Source organism: Liolophura sinensis, chromosome 4, assembly GCF_032854445.1.
Source record: "Liolophura sinensis isolate JHLJ2023 chromosome 4, CUHK_Ljap_v2, whole genome shotgun sequence".
Lineage (NCBI taxonomy): Eukaryota > Metazoa > Mollusca > Polyplacophora > Chitonida > Chitonidae > Liolophura > Liolophura sinensis.
In genome coordinates, this window is record NC_088298.1 from 5,764,684 (window position 1) to 5,782,287 (window position 17,604).

Consider the following 17,604-nt stretch of genomic DNA (forward strand, 5'->3'; position numbering starts at 1 on the left):
CAGAAGCCAATATACTTCATCTGTTTTCTAGCTTTTTTTTCAAGCAGACGTCACTACCCTTTTAACAAATAAGGGGAAATATGATTTTGTGCAAATATTTGAGTACCGGTAGAATTAGTTTTATGTTCAATCTATATTCCTCCTTGTATTATTACCGGTAATAATTAAGAAGAAGTTTTCCATCATGTGTACAATGACAAAGTTTGTGAAAAAAACACTATTGGTTGATGTCCTAACTTTAATAGTGTAAAACTGCCATCACAATATGCTAGATTTAATTATCTATATGTAATTATATATGGCAGGGGGTGGGGATACGTTTGTGTATTTTTCCCCTGGTAAAAGTTAACAAGTATCGCAGTTTATTCAGACTGTCTGTATAAATTTCATCAGTTCTTTGAATCACAAATTATATATACCCGGGCCACGAGAGCTATATAAATGGCCTTGTAAAAAGTGACATGTGACAATAAACGCCCACTGGCGCCTGTCAGGGCTTCAAAAATAGTATTGAATGTAGGCCCGTCAAAGTGGAAATGTTGTCTGTAGTTCATACCATAAACTAGAGCAGCGATCGAGTTGCGAATTTCCAGCAAAGTTTAGTCTGAAACCGTATACTCCAAGTGGCCAGGGGATATTATGTGTCAGCTCCACCTCCTTTTTGAAGAGAAAACAAATCAATAAATGTTTGGATGCAGCGAATAGACACGGAAAAGAAAAGATAGAGAGACATGAGTGTGAAGACGTTACGCAGAGGAAACAATTCGCGGGCAAAACGCTGAATAATTTCGATAAATATGGTAACTATTAATAGCTGTGATTTGATTGATGAGATAAAATTATTTGTACAGTTTATAAATCACTCGTAAATTTCATGGAATGTTTCGCCGTCTAACCATGTGTTGTACTCACAAAAAAAAATAACACACATATTAACAGAAATTCTGATCTTTGAGTGATGCTAGAATGTTGCATTCTGTATTGATCTGTATGTAACTTATATATTCTATTAATACAACATAAATATTCAATTCAACTAACAGGATATTATGTTAAATATGACAAAATATTATGTTATAACAACGGAATACATTCATGCATCACTCAGACAACAGATTTCTGTTAAAACTAACAGATAAGTTTGGAGGTGTTTTTTAAAATTTAGCCGAAAGTCTTTCAGACAACAGACATCTGTTAAAACTACCAGATTATTTTTAGTGTATACTAAGGTGTTGATAAAGTCGTTTGAAAGTTTATGTAATTAACAGTAAATCACATAACTTTACGTTCTCTTTTTTTCAAACTATAACCTTGCTTATACAACCTCTTAGTACTGAGCGCCAAATATCGTAGCAACAAAAAAAAAAGTGTGTTTTGTCGTCACTACGACCCGACCCGCGTTTCCCAGGCCTCCCATTCGATTAGAACGCTCGAACCATTACTGCACCGAGACGGTCCACAATTTATTCTAGCATTTATTTATTTATTTAATTGATAATTTACGTGGTACTCAAGCATATTTCATTTATACGACGGCGGCCGGTATTATGGTGGGTGGAAAGCAACGACTATCCTCGGGGGTTTCTACTTCGGCATCACTCAGACAACATCATGTTAACTTAAATTATCTACCTTAATTCTGATTAATCTTAACTGTTCGGGCTTTGTACGAACTACGTACGAGCTTCGCCAGTTATCTCCAAGAGTCGTATGTATATTTTTGTCACGGAGTGGCTTTAATTTCATGAAATCATGCATGTGGCTATTGTAGAGCTCTGCAAGAGTCGAAGGGTCAGTCGAGGTGCATGTGACGGACGGCAAACAATTTCCTGGGCTAAAAGGCCACAATTGCCCATGATTATTTATTTATTTTATTGGTTGGTGTTTACACCGTACTCAAGAATATTTCACTTTTACGACGGCGGCCAGCATTATGGTGGGGGGAAACCGGGCAGAGCCCAGGGGAAACACAGGATCATCCCCACGGTCGGAGGGGAAGCCAGCATTAGCTGGACTTGAACTCACAGCGACTACATTGGTGAGAAGCTCCTGGGTCACTGCGCCGTACTGAGGGCTAACCATCTCGGCCACTGAGGCCCCAGCCCATGACAAATCGCAGAGGTCGTAGGTTGTCGTACATAGTTCTGAAGAGACGGTTTAAGAGTTGACAAATGCTCACCTGCTGTCATGTTTTATATCCCGAATGAAAAAGTTTGGGTCAACTGACTCAAAAATCTGAATTATACAAAGGCCCTAATTCAACTCAGAAAACTGAGTCATATGACCAGAGCAGCTGAGTCATGAAACTCAGCTGGTTATACTGTCGACTCACTTGGTTTGTCGGAAAACTCACAGGAATCTTTTAATGGACTTCTGATGATCATAAAGGGGATTAGAAGCCCTTACCCTTCATGACACGCGGGGCACGGGTTCAAATCCGACATTGGATAGAGAATTTGTAGATTTCCCACTCTCATTACTTGTTTGACCTTGATGATAATAGCGCTGGGCGATGTTCGTGTGCCGTTTCAGAGCCTAACGTTCGTTGATGGCCCAACTGCCTTTCGCCAATTTGATGTGCATATCTGTAGGCCCACGTCACATGATGGTGACTTAATCGTAAGCAACTTGCCAGTTAAAGGTCGATGTTTTACGTCGTGCACTCAGGTTTCTTCCACCATAAAACCGACCGCCGTGATAAATTCTTGAGAATGGCGTTAAAACAAGAAACCCGGAGGGTTTCCCTCGTGTTCTGCTCGGTTCTCTATCACCATAATGGTGGCCGGTGTCGTATAAGTGAAATATGCTGGTGTGCCGTATACGGCGTAAAACACCTATCAAATAAATAAAATAAATAAATAAATAAATAAATAAATCAGTCCAATTTGTATATTGCGTGAAAAAACAGGAATTTCAGATTACTTTCAATAACTTAGCATATTATAGATGCCGAACCCAGGGTAATGCGTATATATGGCGAGTCATGCATGCATAAAAGCGAATCTGAGTGCAATATCTTTTCCCTGCGTTACGTGATTCTTGTTAAAAGAATAACACTGGTATATCTCTAATTTTAGAGTAGTAATAAGTTTGTATTCACGAAAATAATTTGATTATCACCGCTGGGATGAGTTACAACATTATCTGCAATTAAAAGGTTAGGATTTATATACTCTTCGTCGCCTACAACGCGGAGTAAATATATAATGATGCTAGAAATGAATAATTCATACAGAAAGACACGGATACGGCGCACAAGGATTTCTTTCTCAAGAAATGTAAACAGAAGATATTTACGTAGTTTTATAAATATCTTTTGAAGTTATATATACATAACTTTGTCATCAATTGCCCTAACATTGTGATGGTATGCATGGCGGAGGTTCAAAATAAGTCTATGCATGATTACTAATGCACCAACTGAGAAGCAAGAGATGATAATAACACGATCTCAACAAAAAGGTAAGACTGAATGAAAAAATCTGTCACTGTCGTCCGCCATTGTGCCCGTTGGAATAGTCTCCCTTTACTGAGCAATAAATGTTGAAGACGAGTTATCGCATTACTTAAGTATGTATCGAGATGTATACGAATTAATACAATGAATGCAATGAATTGCAAATTCCCAATAACTGTATACCTGTTTCAACGTGTAGTACGTACAACATGGATGCATTTCATCGTGGAGTGGAGGGAGGAGGTTGAGGGGGGGGGGGGGGGGGGGGTTATAAAGGGAATCAGAACGACCATCCCAGGCAATTATAGGCGAGAGTTCAAGAGGTTTCTAGGCCACGAAAGCTGTGCGATTCTAGATGTCCAGAACCCACTGTAAAAGCTTTTTGGACTGAAGCAAATAAACAATTATGAAGAGAGCAAAGCTAATACGTAAGAACATATTCTTAAAAAGGGTGAACTATGGTTAATTCGAGTTGTCATTGTGAGAAAGTTTAGCTATGCGTCCGCAATCCCTCCCCCAGAATACCTCTACCCTTCCACTAGCTATAAACCCTGCGTACTAGTAAAGTTTACCTCTAGTCTGAACCCTTTTACTTTAGCGACAAACAAATCACGTGGGAAAATATGTCATTTACATGTCACAGGCCTGTGGTTTATTCTAAGCATTCCGATTTTTCTGTTCATGGAACTGACTTTTGTTGTATAAGTGAGATGTTATGGTGATGTCATCAGTCAGCCAATCAACCAATCAGTTAGTCAATCAGTCCTACCATTATGAACCTCGACAGCTTTTTTTTGCAATGCCCCTATGCATCATTCATATTCTACCACACAGAACCGAGGCAGAGATTATAATGTTTCACTGCCTGCCCTGCTGTGGAGTGTGCCACTTTATATTGGTGTAGTATACACGAAAAAGGGAAGGAGAGGTTGGGGAAAAGCTGTAAAGGCGTAAACTTTGAGACTTTCCTGAAGACACCTTTTTCCCTACTGGACGTGATTTTGGAAGATCCTGTTTAAGTAAGTAGGCCTATATATATGTTGTATAATATAATACAGCATGACCGGAGATCACAAAGGTGCAGGTAAGACCTATGCTATAGCTATAGGCTTACACAATTATAAAGATAATTTTGCTGTACCAAGAGATATATCAGTTTATTTGCAAACCTTCTGCCAAGACTTAATTTACTCTGCACGAGCTTTTGTAAGTAGCCTGTTTGACATTTGATCTGTTTTTCTGAGAAACCAGAATTACTTTTTGGGTATTAGGTATTAAGGCCGTTAACTAGTTGTTACAAGATTTACGGTATTTATTGTGTCTTCCAACACAATACCTGCACAGTTTACTATACACATTAAATCCATACAGGTGCACGTAATGTTTCGTACACATGATAATTATTAATTATTATACCGCTTAAATTAATGAGGTATAATTTGACTCCACTGTTTAAGTCTTAAATGTCTCGACGACATAGGGAAAGAGACATACTCTATACTTGTGTCTGTATTTAATATGGAGAATTTTCATTTATCATGAAGTATAACGACAAACGATTGACGGTATATTTAGGGCCTATACATGTCTATATGACGGTATATTTAGGGCCAATATATGTCTATATGACGGTATATTTACGACCTATATCAGTCTATATGACGGTATATTTAGGGCCTATATATGTCTATATGACGGTATATTTAGGGCCAATATATGTCTATATGACGGTATATTCTGGACCTACATATGTCTATATGACGGTATATTTACGACCTATATCAGTCTATATGACGGTATATTTACGAACTATATCTGTCCTTTTGTGACATCGCCATTTTACGACACTGGAGAATTTTCATAGTGAAATTTCATAATTTTAGAATTTGTAACACCCAAAAGCCATTGATTTTTTTCTATTACAGCGTAAAACACCAATAAATCGAATCAAATCACACCAAACGCAAATGAGATACATGATTCAGAAGATTGTTGCCTTATGCAACACGCAGAATTTTTCTCTTATATGACGTGGCGATCAATATTAATGGTGGAGGAAACCGGAGTGGCCAACATTAATCACCAATTTTTAGTACGTAAACTGACAAAGTTTCCCACGTGTGGATCAGTGGTATAAATATGCATTTCATGATGGTGGAAGACAAGTGGTTTTCAACCAACTTTAGACTGCGAAACCGGCCAGATTAGCATTGTCGACCGCTTACAGCCGCAAATTAAGGCCCCTTCCACAGCCGAGAGCAGGGATAATCCAGAAAATATATAGACTTATCGGTTCTCATCCACTTTTATTGTATGTACCCGAACACGTGTTAATCTTCATTGCCCTATCCTGTCTAAATAGACGTCATATGGCCTACGTACGTTCTACATATTATACCACAAATACTCAACGTCACTCACGCCGCTACTCACGCGGCGTCGTTCGGGCGACATAATCTTGTTTATTTGAATCGCTTGTTTGGGGTTAAACGTTTCGTAGATTGAAAACCTGTATGAACATACTCAGCGAATAATATGGCGAACCTGACTATAATATAACTGTTGTATATATTAGTCCCAGGGTGAATGAAATGATATTGTAATATATCAAGGGGCCGATCGAGATCAATAATTTAGCTACTTAAAAATATCTGTACATTCTTAATTGTGATTGTGAATTAACTGAGAATTAACTTTAGTATTTGACTTCTATAAGTTTTATGGTTAATGTTTCCCCTTGTGCTGCACGTATGTACGGAGGTTCTGTCCGTTAGAACTGCTGTGTACGAGTAGTATAAACAATACTGTGGCAATTACCATCATCAACATAGTTTTGTGCACTAACAGGATACAGGTTGTGAAATTTACGTAACACATAAACATTGACATGTTCGCAGTTTCTGTACCACTGATACAGTCATTGTGGATGTGTCAGTTGGTATACAGTTTTTTTTTTAGAGAGTCTGTTTCCATTAATTTACATGTCCATCGAATGATGGACAAAACAATGCCTGCTGTATTCTTTAAATTAACTGTACATTCGTGTAGGAGCCAGATGAAGAGTTTGAAATTTGCCAAGATTGTCCAAGAGGTCAAATAGAAAATATAATCACTGATTTCTCCAGGTAATCACTGATTTCTCCAGGTAATCATTGATTTCTCCAGGTAATCACTGATTTCTCCAGGTAATCACGGATTTCTCCAGGTAATTACTGATCTCTCCAGCAAAGTGGTGTAACTTCTTAAATTTTTACCAACCTTTTGTCCAACCTTTTTTCTACCTGCCCTTTTTCCCTATACAAGAAGTAAATACTGGCCCCGGGGTCACGAAGTGATCTTAGACTTATGTCAAAATTCAAATCATTTAAAATTGTTATTTCTGATGTAACAAGGTCAAAATATTGCAACTTAAATTCAGTGTAAGTCACTATGCACAAAATTTTAGCTGAAATATCGGAAAGGAACATACCACTTTTAATGATTAAAATTCTAGCTTTAGTCGAAGATGGCTTCGTGATCCTGGGAACTGTGGAGACAAAGTTGCTCCCACTGAGCATAGGCCTTTACGGGTCTTAAAGTACAGAAAGTGTTCTTACACTGGGACTACAGAAAATAGGTTAAGTTAAATGAGCTTGGAATAATTTATTGAAACCATATGTGAAAGTAACATCTGTGCCATCAAACATGTCAGCTTCCGGGAAGTGTCAGTCGTACAGCTTTATGTCAGTGTCACGTGATTCAAACCCACTGAGAGGTTGTCCCGGGTCAAATAGAACGGCCTGATTCCGCCTTGAAGGAGAACATATAATTGAGATCCCCCCCCCCCCCGACCACCACCCACTCCCAGCTTCACCATACAGGAGAGACCCGTAAAACGTCTGAATTTAATTATAAAAAACATTACAGAGTGTCTGTTAAAAAAAACATTCGTGAATGAAGTTTTCACCCGATTTTATTTTTCACCCGATGGAAACACGTGATCCACGCTTTTGATGAGTCTTAATCCTCTGATCTCAAGCATTGATACGTGACACTTAAATTAATGTCTATAATCAGATTAATGTCTATAATCAGATTAATGTGTATAATCAGATATGTTACATGTAACGAACCAAAAAACTACACTACTTGTAATGTCAAAGGAGGCAATACAATTTGGTTATAATTTTTGCCATAATGCTTTTCTGGTCGCCAAAAAACAAAAAAATTGCCACCACACTAGTTTTCGTTGCTTCGATCAGAAGTAAAAGCAACTGACCCTATTAAAATGCAATCTTAATGGTTTTGGTTAGTTTTGACCCTGTTCTGTTGACCAAAGAAAAGCTGATTTTAATTTAAATGTCTTAGTGTGGTTGTACCTTTCTCCCCATTTTATTTTGGGGAGGGAGTGGGGGGGGATATGTGTCTCTATATAAAACCAAAAGCAAAAACAGAAAAGGACGATCTAACATCCAAATGTCTGTAACCACCGCTATAAAAGAAACTATCAAACAGGAAATGAAAATAAAAGCAGCCAATGGCCAGGTGACCTATCTATCTAAACCGGCTATTTCCTTGCATGCCTTGCATGCCTTGCTATCCGCATTACGCACTAAAGGGCGCAATAATTTAGCCAAAAGATGAAAGTAAAAGTAGGAACCGAGTTCCCGTGACGTCACCGACGCCGACAGTATTACTGTATAGCCTATACAGTACACATTAACAACGTCAGCGTTTCTCTGGAGAAGGAGTGTTGATTAAATTAAACATTGCAGGTAGTTTGTCTCAGTTAAAGCTTTGTCCTGCATATGCTATCCAACGAAATCTTGCAACACGTCTTCAGTAATTAACATATTGTTCCTATAGAAATCCAAGTGTGATCATGTGACCTCAAGTCTGTGGTCCGCGCTTAAGACGGATAATCTGATTGCTCATCGCAGCTCGTTCAGCGACTGCGATTTTCGGGCACACTTTCGGACTGCTCACAGTGCAGGTTTCAACGACTACGATTTTCGGGCACACTTTCGGACTGCTCACAGTGCAGGTTTCAAGGACTCAAATTCTCGGGCACTCGCACGCTTTCATACTCCTCACATTATAGGCGTCAATGTTGGCGAATATTACATTGTTGTCTTTCCTCTTTACCGTTCATTTTAATGTTGTTTTGAAAATTTGAAACAGGGATTACTTTAAGAATGGGTTGTGGTACAGGCCTGTTACCGATGCATAGTTCTTTAAGAAAAAATAATTATGCATACTTTCTCCAACAGGTGACAGGTTTCAAGACGACGTGAACAACTACTGGACATTTCGAACGACGGACATTTCGAATTCCTGAACATCCTTCTTCCAAATTCAGATATGCGGAAAATCTTGCCTAAAAATAAGCAAGTGCTGAAATACCATGATCTGATAGGCTGGACATAAAGGACATACAAATTATTCACACTTGTAGAGAAAAAATGAAGAGCTCAATTACACACTTCAAATAAAAACTTTGGGGGCTTGGCAATCAATTTGGCCTTATAATCTAGGGTGGAAAGAATTCTTGGCTTAACGACGTGCTTCTATCAGTGAGTTTCATATTGACTCAGTCCACAGCTGGAAGCAGGAGAGCCACGCGAACACAACAGACCCGCTACTCTACGCGTGAAAGCAAACATGCCGACAAAGGAGGGAAAAGGCGGGAGGAATTGTACGTCGTAATCCAGCACTTCGTGGAATTTCTGTTCAAGATCGAGTTCCCAGCTTAGCAAGAGGTCTTCAAAATAACGTACAGTTAGGATTTCGCCCGACAATGAGCAACAGCTTCTGTACTATACTAGAGTAAGGCAGTTATAGTCGAGGAAGAGATCGATATAGGTGCTGGTTGAGACAGACAGCTCAATGATCAACAACTATTGGTTGACACACTGAGAACAGTAATCGACCATTACTGGTTGACACAGTGAACACAAAGATCAGCAATTACTGGCTGACACAGTGAGCACAAAGATCAGCAATTACTGGCTAAGACAATCCGCACAGAGAGCATCAAAATTTACTGTGCACGTGAAAAACGGGAGGTTTGACCCAGGTAAGTCTGATTATTTATTTATTGAAAGTTGTTTGCCATTTCACGTATACGATAGTTTATTGGAGGAGACATCAAACTTCATTTGAACAGCGAGAGCTGGATTCGAATTCTCGACCGTACGATGTTTTCGTACCTTTTATTCATCTAGACTGACGCTTCAAATGGCTTAGCCATCGAAGGCCCTCTTCTTTTCCCCCTCAAAAATCTACTAGAATTGTGCAGTTTGAATGTCTCGTTTAAGCCTGGCTTGACAGAGTACATTAATTTCTTTCGCTTTTAATTAGCCATGCATGTATAGGACACACTCATGTACACGAACATTTGGCAGGGATTTATTCTTTTTAAGGTTGTATTTAATTCCATTTAGCCTAGGGATAAGTACCTATATTTACTTCCGCTCATATTATATTTATTTATGTTTGGGGAATTAATTGTAATGCTATTTCTCTTTATGACATTGGCCTGGTTTTTCCCGTGTGGTTTAATGTTGACGATTCACCTTGTGTTAGTGGAAAATACCCGGATACCGACTAATACATGCAGCCTTTTTCACCAGTATATATGCAGGTGTAAACATTATCAGTAATCCTTCAGATTTGGAGTATTTCTAGACCAGTGTCGTCTAATTATGTGCAATTACAAGCACTGTATTTGTTTTACTTAACTGTGCTTAATCCATGGTGCTAAGGGCGTGAAATTTCCTACTATTTAAACATTTACGTGAACAATTAGAATAAAACCCTAACTGAGGCTAAATTGACGAGAAGCCGTATTTCACCGGTTACGTGCGACCATTTGCCAGATACCACAGTGTCGTCGCTGCTCCGTTTTTACTCTCTATGGTGTAGTCTTATTTCACCGGCTACGTGTGATCATTTGCCAGCTATCACCCTGTCGTCGATACTCAGGTTTTATTCTCTATGATGTAGTCGTATTTCACCGGTTACGTGTGATCATTTGCTGGATATCACACTATGGTCGCTGCTCCGGTTTTACTCTCTATTCTGTAGTCGTATTTCACCGGTTACGTGTGACCATTTGCTAGATATCACACTATGGTCGCTGCTCTGGTTTTACTCTCTATTCTGTAGTCGTATTTCACCGCCTACGTGTGACCATTTGCCAGCTATCACATCGTCGTAGCTGCTCTTTTTTCACTCTCCCTACTGTAGTTGCATCTCACCAAATGCGTGTGGCCATTTGCCAGATAGCACACTGTGGTCGCTGCTCCGGTTTTACTCTCTATGATGTTGTCGCCTTACACCGGTTACGTGTGACCATTGCTCAGTTATCACACTGTCGTCGCTGCTCTGGTTTTACTCTCCATGCTGTAGTCGTATTTCACCGGTTACGTGTGACCATTGCTCAGATATCAGATCATCGTCACTGCTCTGTTTTCACCCTCCGAGCTATAGTTGCATTTCACCGGCTGCGTGTGACCATTTGTCAGATATCACACTGTGGTCGCTGCTCCGGTTTTACTCTCTGTTCTGTAGTCGTATTTCACCGGTTACGTGTGACCAGTTGCCAGATATCATACTGTCGTAGCTGCCCTGGTTTTACTCTCTATATATGCTGTATGTCTTTAATTATATTGTATACTCTACAAACAAGATTTCTGGAAGCATTGCTATAGTACTACTCTATCAAAGTTCACAGCATGACAAAAGCTGTCAAATTGAAAATGGTGAAACCTCGAACTTGACCTGTTACTCCAACATGTATATTGGAGCCATGTACCAAGTCGTAGTTCAATGAACCGTTTGGGTAAAATGTTCAGAAATTCACAACAGTCTGACAGCCTTACGGACTGACAGGCGACGCGTAAACCTACATACACCCCTGCTGTACAGTCAGGGGGCTAATAACCTTAGGCGTGATTTGATATGTGGTCGCTCGAAAACGAAGGACTATACCTTTATTTGTGGACATCGGACTTGCTTCTGTTGGCCTCTGGCTTGTTTTATGTGGACCTCTGACTTGTGGACCTCTGGCTTGTGGACTTCTGGCTTGTAGACTTCTGGCTTTTTGACCTCTGACTTGTGGACTTCTGGCTTGTTGACCTCTGGCTTGTGGACTTCTGGCTTGTTGATCTCTGGCTTTTGACTTCTGGCTTGTTTTATGTGGCTCTCTGACTTGTGGACTTCTGGCTTGTGGACCTCTGGCTTGTGGACCTCTGGCTTGTGGACTTCTAGCTTGTGGACTTCTGGCTTGTGGACTTCTGACTTGTGGACTTCTGGCTTGTGGACCTCTGGCTTGTGGACCTCTGGCTTGTGGACTTCTGTCTTGTGGACTTCTGACTTGTGGACTTCTGGCTTGTAGACTTCTGGCTTGTGGACTTCTGGCTTGTGGATTTCTGGCTTGATTTTTGTGGATCTTCAAGTGTTGATCTCAGGTTTGATTTCTGTGGACTTGAGACTTGCTTTGTTCATTAGTCCAGTGATGTCGCGTTAAACGTTAGCTAAAGGAATGGATGCGTATTAAATATGTTGACTGACATATTGAAAAACTGAAAGACGAAACATTTAGACGGCTGAGCTCACTCATAACTATGACTATAAGTGAAAAGTTAATAAAGTAATCAAATAAAGATCAAATGAACATTTAGACGTTGCAAATTATCACAAAACACTCCATTAATTTATTTTTAACTTAAATACTTTAACGTAAATGCATGCAGGAAATGTACATGTGCACGTATAGTTTGGCGTGAAATGAGTATTTATTTATTTATTTATTTATTTGATTGGTATTTTACGCCGTACTCAAGAATATTTCACTTATACGACGGCGGCCAGCATTATGGTGGGTGGAAACCGGGCAGAGCCCGGGCGTGAAATGAGTAGACGTAATTACGACTAAAAGTACACGTAATGCATATGAACACGTAATTAAGCCTACCGTACGTATATCTGGGATGGTTGCAAGTGAGACATCCGGGACACGTGGCGCATTGACATATACTGGTGGTAGCTATTAAAATATGAGGTAAAGAGTGAGTGAGTGAGTGCTTGGGGTTCAACGTCGTACTTAACAATTTTTCAGTAATATGACGAAGGAATCCTTAGAGTGCATGTAATGTGCCTCCTTGTTGCAGGACGGATTTCCACCACTCTTTTATCTAGTGCTACTTCACTGAGACGATTTACCGAAGGCAAGTAAGGCGCCCCGCCTGAGCCATTATACTGATACGGATCAACCAGTCATTCCACAATCCCCATCATGTGAACGCCAAGCGAGGAAGTTACAACTTCCTCTTTTAAAGTCTTAGGCGTGACTCGACCCAGGATTGACCCTGGACGCTCTACCAACTGTGCTTTCGGGGCCGGTATGAGGTGAACAAATTAACAGTGTGTCTGGATCAGCAGCTGCGTGTAACAGAACCCGTTCTATTCCCCCGACTTCAAATTGCCGCAGATGCACAACTAAGAATTAACGTCTAACCTGTGTCAAGGATAGAACACCCTGGGAGGCTGTGCTGTGCAGGACCCTATATGTGTTACAGGACATGAAATCTGAGATGTCAGTATACTGGTATACATGTATATCCTATATAAAGCTTCAACGGTTTGAACTGAAGGAAAATTCACGCTTCCTATACATGTATACCAGTGCCGGCTAATATCAGTAAAAGTATATAGATCACCAATAGACCATATTTATGTAGGGGAATGCGTTTGAAAATACGGTCAGAGCTTTACAGATTATACGTTTTAAAAACCTTTTTTTCCGACTATAAAAGCTTATTAGGGCATTACAAATGTTATTTATTCACATATAGATTATTATTTATTTATTTAATTGGTGTTTTACGCCGTACTCAAGAATATTTCACTTATACGACGGCGGCCAACATTATGGTGGGAGGGAACCGGACAAAGCCCGGGGGAAACCCATGACCATCCGCAGGTTGCTGAAAGACCTTCCCACTTACAACCGGAGAGGAAGCCAGCATGAGCTGGACTTGAATTCAGAGCGACCGCATTGGTGAGAGACTCCTGGGTCATTACCCTGTGTTAGTGTGCTAACCAACTGAACCACGGAGACCCCGATTATTAATTAAAGCTATAAGAGCGATTTAATACCACTTCAGTATGGCGCTAATTGTCTACACAATTTTGACAGCTCACTAAAATTTTTAAAATATTACATACGTCTCTCTTTAACACTCCAATCAACACTACTGAAACACTGGTTAATTTTCCTTAAGCAAAGATATATAGTTACATAAGCAAGATGCTGTGAAAGTGCAGCATGGCTTCATGTTTGTTTGTTTGTTTGTTTATTTTTGCAGTGAAAATGCTGTAAAAGTAAAATCATCAGTCAGATCTACCCTAATTATGGGTATAAAGTTACAGCTAAAATGGTTGCATGTAATTCAATGGCAATTCAATCTACAGCAGTTATTTGTATTTGTCCATAAATGTTTGTACGTGTTTATTCCCTTCTGCTTTGTAAGGTATTCACCACGCTTCCCTCTGTCGTAAAATACAGCAAACTAGTGTCTAGTGTGTGTGTGTGTGTGTGTGTGTGTGTGTGTGTGTGTGTGTGTGTGTGTGTGTGTGTGTGTGTGTGTGTTTGTGTGGTTTTCATTTTATTGTATTTAGTCAGTGATTCAATCAATTTTGTAGCTAGACTCTATTATTAGTGCTCCGTTTTGGGTATTTTTCTTATTCAGTATCCAAATATTCTAGAAATGTGCACAAGGATTTCGGGATTCGTTGAGGAATTTTTTGCCAATCCTCTGCTAATCCGCTTAAGGACTTCTATATTTAACTTTGGTGAGATTATCGTCTTTTTCTGTTCAAATAGATGTTTACATTAATCGATTTGTTAACTCAGGTATTTCCTCTTTTCGATTTGCCAGATTTTGTTTGTCCGCGAAATATTTTTCCTCACCGATTTTGAAATCATGATCGTTTTTTTCTGTTCGTGTATCTTCGGGTGCCTGCGGGAAATGCAGCACGAAACTATCAATCTTGGAACAGAACGGTCTTACTTTGAAAACTCCGCGCAGTTAGCTTACGAAAAGTTTACGTAAGGTTTGTTTTTAAAGAAATTTATTTTAATTTTAAATGCTACCTATATACCTTTCAATTTTCGTCAAACATAAAAGCAAATAATTAATCATGTAAAGATTAACATAGCAGTTGTCAAGGAAATTAATCACATTTCCAAAAACAAATCAAAAAATGAAATGGGAAAACAACCCCATTTATTTGAAGTATTGATCACATAATCGAGATTCAAAAGCTATCTCCTCTACCAAACTAGTATATTTAACGGCACTGATCTCATTGACTGGAAAATATCAAAATGACTGTGCTAATGATTCTGTTTTGGCATGAAGTAGGTCAAATCTAGCACCGCGGAATTACACGAAAGATATACATACTCATATCTTGTCTGATGAATATTCATGTTGTGTCGTTGTGTACATATGCATATTCATAAGCTAATATTTGTCGTCAAGTACACAGCCAAAGGGATGTGTCCAGTTAAGCTAGGGCCTTTACGCCGCTTCGGTGCCCAGATGGCTAGAGCGTCCGCCTCGAAATCAGGAGTCCTGAGGTCAAACTTGCGTTCGGCCATGCCAAGTATGGTACTTTTTGCTGCCTCGCGTGGCGTTCAGTAGTGAGAGGTTGAACAAGGAAAAAGATTGTTCCGGTGTCAGTATAATGTGACAAGGTGTGGTGTCATGTCTGGTGTCTTCAGCAACAAAATATACTATTTTGTTGCTGTATATTAGGACATAGAAAAGCTTATTATAATAATTTACAGAGACAAAGGGAGTATAGAAATATACAAAAATTACTTGACAAATATAAGAATTTCTGTATAGGTTTACAGTATTACCATACTAGTATCAAAGAATCACATACGCTCTTTTCACTACCGGTAATTTTACATCATGTTGATGAATATTCCGGTGCTATTACTTTTACAGGCCTCGAAATCGGGAGACCTCGGGATCAAACCCTGGTGGGGTCATACGAAAGCCTTTAAAAATGGTAATTGTTGCTACTTGTCACTCGACACTGAGAGGCTAGAGCAAGGAGACAGGACTGGTTAGCCCGGTGTCAGTATAATGTGGCTGGGTGTTATGTCCGGTGTCTTAGGCATGATACTTCAGTGGCGGCAGCACTTTGGCGGCACGGCGAGACACAGTATATGTACACACACCAAATGACTCCTCGTCGACATGTGACTGACATATTGCTAAGTATGACGTTAAACCCCAAAACGTGGGCACATGCTGTCACAGAACTATAGCAATAATACTGACGATACAAGCATGCACACATCTTTGTGTATATGCCACATTATAGCCGTTATCCACTAGCACCCTAATTCTCCTAAATTTTGTGACACCTGGTTTTGTTCTTTTAACCAATATACGTGTAATTATAGCAGAAATATTTGAAATATTTGGTTTCTTTTTTTACATAGTTAGTCCATCTGATGAACAAAATATTCATATTTTTACTTTCACAAAGAATTGTGACAGAAATGTGATCGTTTATATCTACTGCTGTTTCCAGTCAAATATAAAAAAGCAGTGAATTTCATGTAATATGTGAGTTTTATTATGTATTTTAAAAACATCAAGTGGTAAATGATAACCTAGACCCCGGTTCTGACGTCTTTCTCACACCAATAAGTACTTGTTTTTCACTAGTTATTTAATTTACCGTAAACAGAAAAATATTGCAAATTTCATGTACATATATAGTCCAATTTCCGGTTCCGTGTTCCGGAAGGGTTTATTTTTATAACAGCTGAATTCCATCCGGAAGTCGCTATTTCTTTAAGGCTAAATATAACTCCGGTTGGATTTGAGTGAGTAAGTGAGTGCTTGGGGCTTAATGTCGTACTTAACAATTTTTCAGTCATATGACGACGAAGGAATCCTTAGAGTGCATGTAATGTGCCTCCTTGTTGCAGGACGGATTTCCACCGCTCTTTTATCTAGTGCTTGCTTCACTGAGACGTCTTACCGGAGGCAAGTAAGCCCCGCCCGAGCCATTTATACTGATACGGGTAAGCCAGTCGTTGCACTATCCCTTCATGCTGTAGGCCAAGGGAGGAAGTTACAACTTCCTCTTTTAAAGTCTTAGGTGTGACTCGACCCAGGATTGACCCTGGATCTCCTGCTCACGAAGCGGATGCTCTACCATGTTGTTGGAGTTGAAAAATAATATATGAAATAATCCTGTGGGATATTTGTGATTAAGAATATTCGATCTGGCATATATTACGTAGGCCCCTACACGTATTTGGACACACATGTTTAATAAACACAAGTGGCCGGTCGAATCTTGTCAGAAACGATTTTCCCACGCTACTGTGGTACCTATCTCAATCTGCTGATAAAGTGAGCGTGACTTGAGTGGAACTGGGTGGTTGGTGGTGGGTTTGAGGGGTGTTAACGGAGAGAGTGGGGGTGCTCCATCGGTCGTATCAGCATCAGTATATCTACACTGTCGCAACGGCCCACCGATCTCGGCTGTATTGTAATTATAGTGCATGGTAATAGATATATGTTGAAGGGACTAAACAAAGATTTTATCCAGTTTTAAGCGGCATCAGCTGGTTCCTCTTCCAGAAAGCTATATATATATATATATATATATATATATATATATATATATATATATATATATATACATACATATATACATATATATATATATCGTATACGTACTCTAAGATGATTCTAATTACCATAGAATGCATGAATGAATGCTTGGGGTTTAACGTCGTACTTAAAAATGGTTCAGTTATACGACGACAAATGAGTAAGTGATTGATTGGGATTTAACGTAGTACTTAACAATTTTTCAGTCATATGACGACCCTAATCCTTAGGGTGCATGTACGTGTAATGTTCCTGCTTGTTGCAGGACGGATTTCCACCGCTCTTTTTTTCTAGTGCTGCCTCACTGAGACGACTTACCAAAGGCAAGTAAGCCGCCCCTGATACGGGTCAACCAGTCGTTGCACTATCCCCTTCATGCTGAACGACAGGCGAGAAAGTTAAACTTCCTCTTTTAAAGTCTTAGGTGTGACTCGACCCAGCACTGATCCTGGA

The 17,604-nt window shown here is 39.5% G+C and overlaps 1 protein-coding gene across 1 annotated transcript; it reads right to left on the reverse strand.

Annotated features, from left to right (window-relative positions):
* Positions 1-11,422: 11,422 nt before the first annotated feature.
* Positions 11,423-15,104, reverse strand: LOC135464898 (uncharacterized). The gene is made up of 2 exons (XM_064742465.1): positions 14,989-15,104; positions 11,423-11,888 (listed from the first exon to the last, which is right to left on the reverse strand). The coding sequence occupies exons 1-2, from the start codon at positions 15,102-15,104 to the stop codon at positions 11,423-11,425; spliced, it is 582 nt and encodes a 193-aa protein (XP_064598535.1).
* Between the last annotated feature and the right edge of the window lie 2,500 nt (positions 15,105-17,604).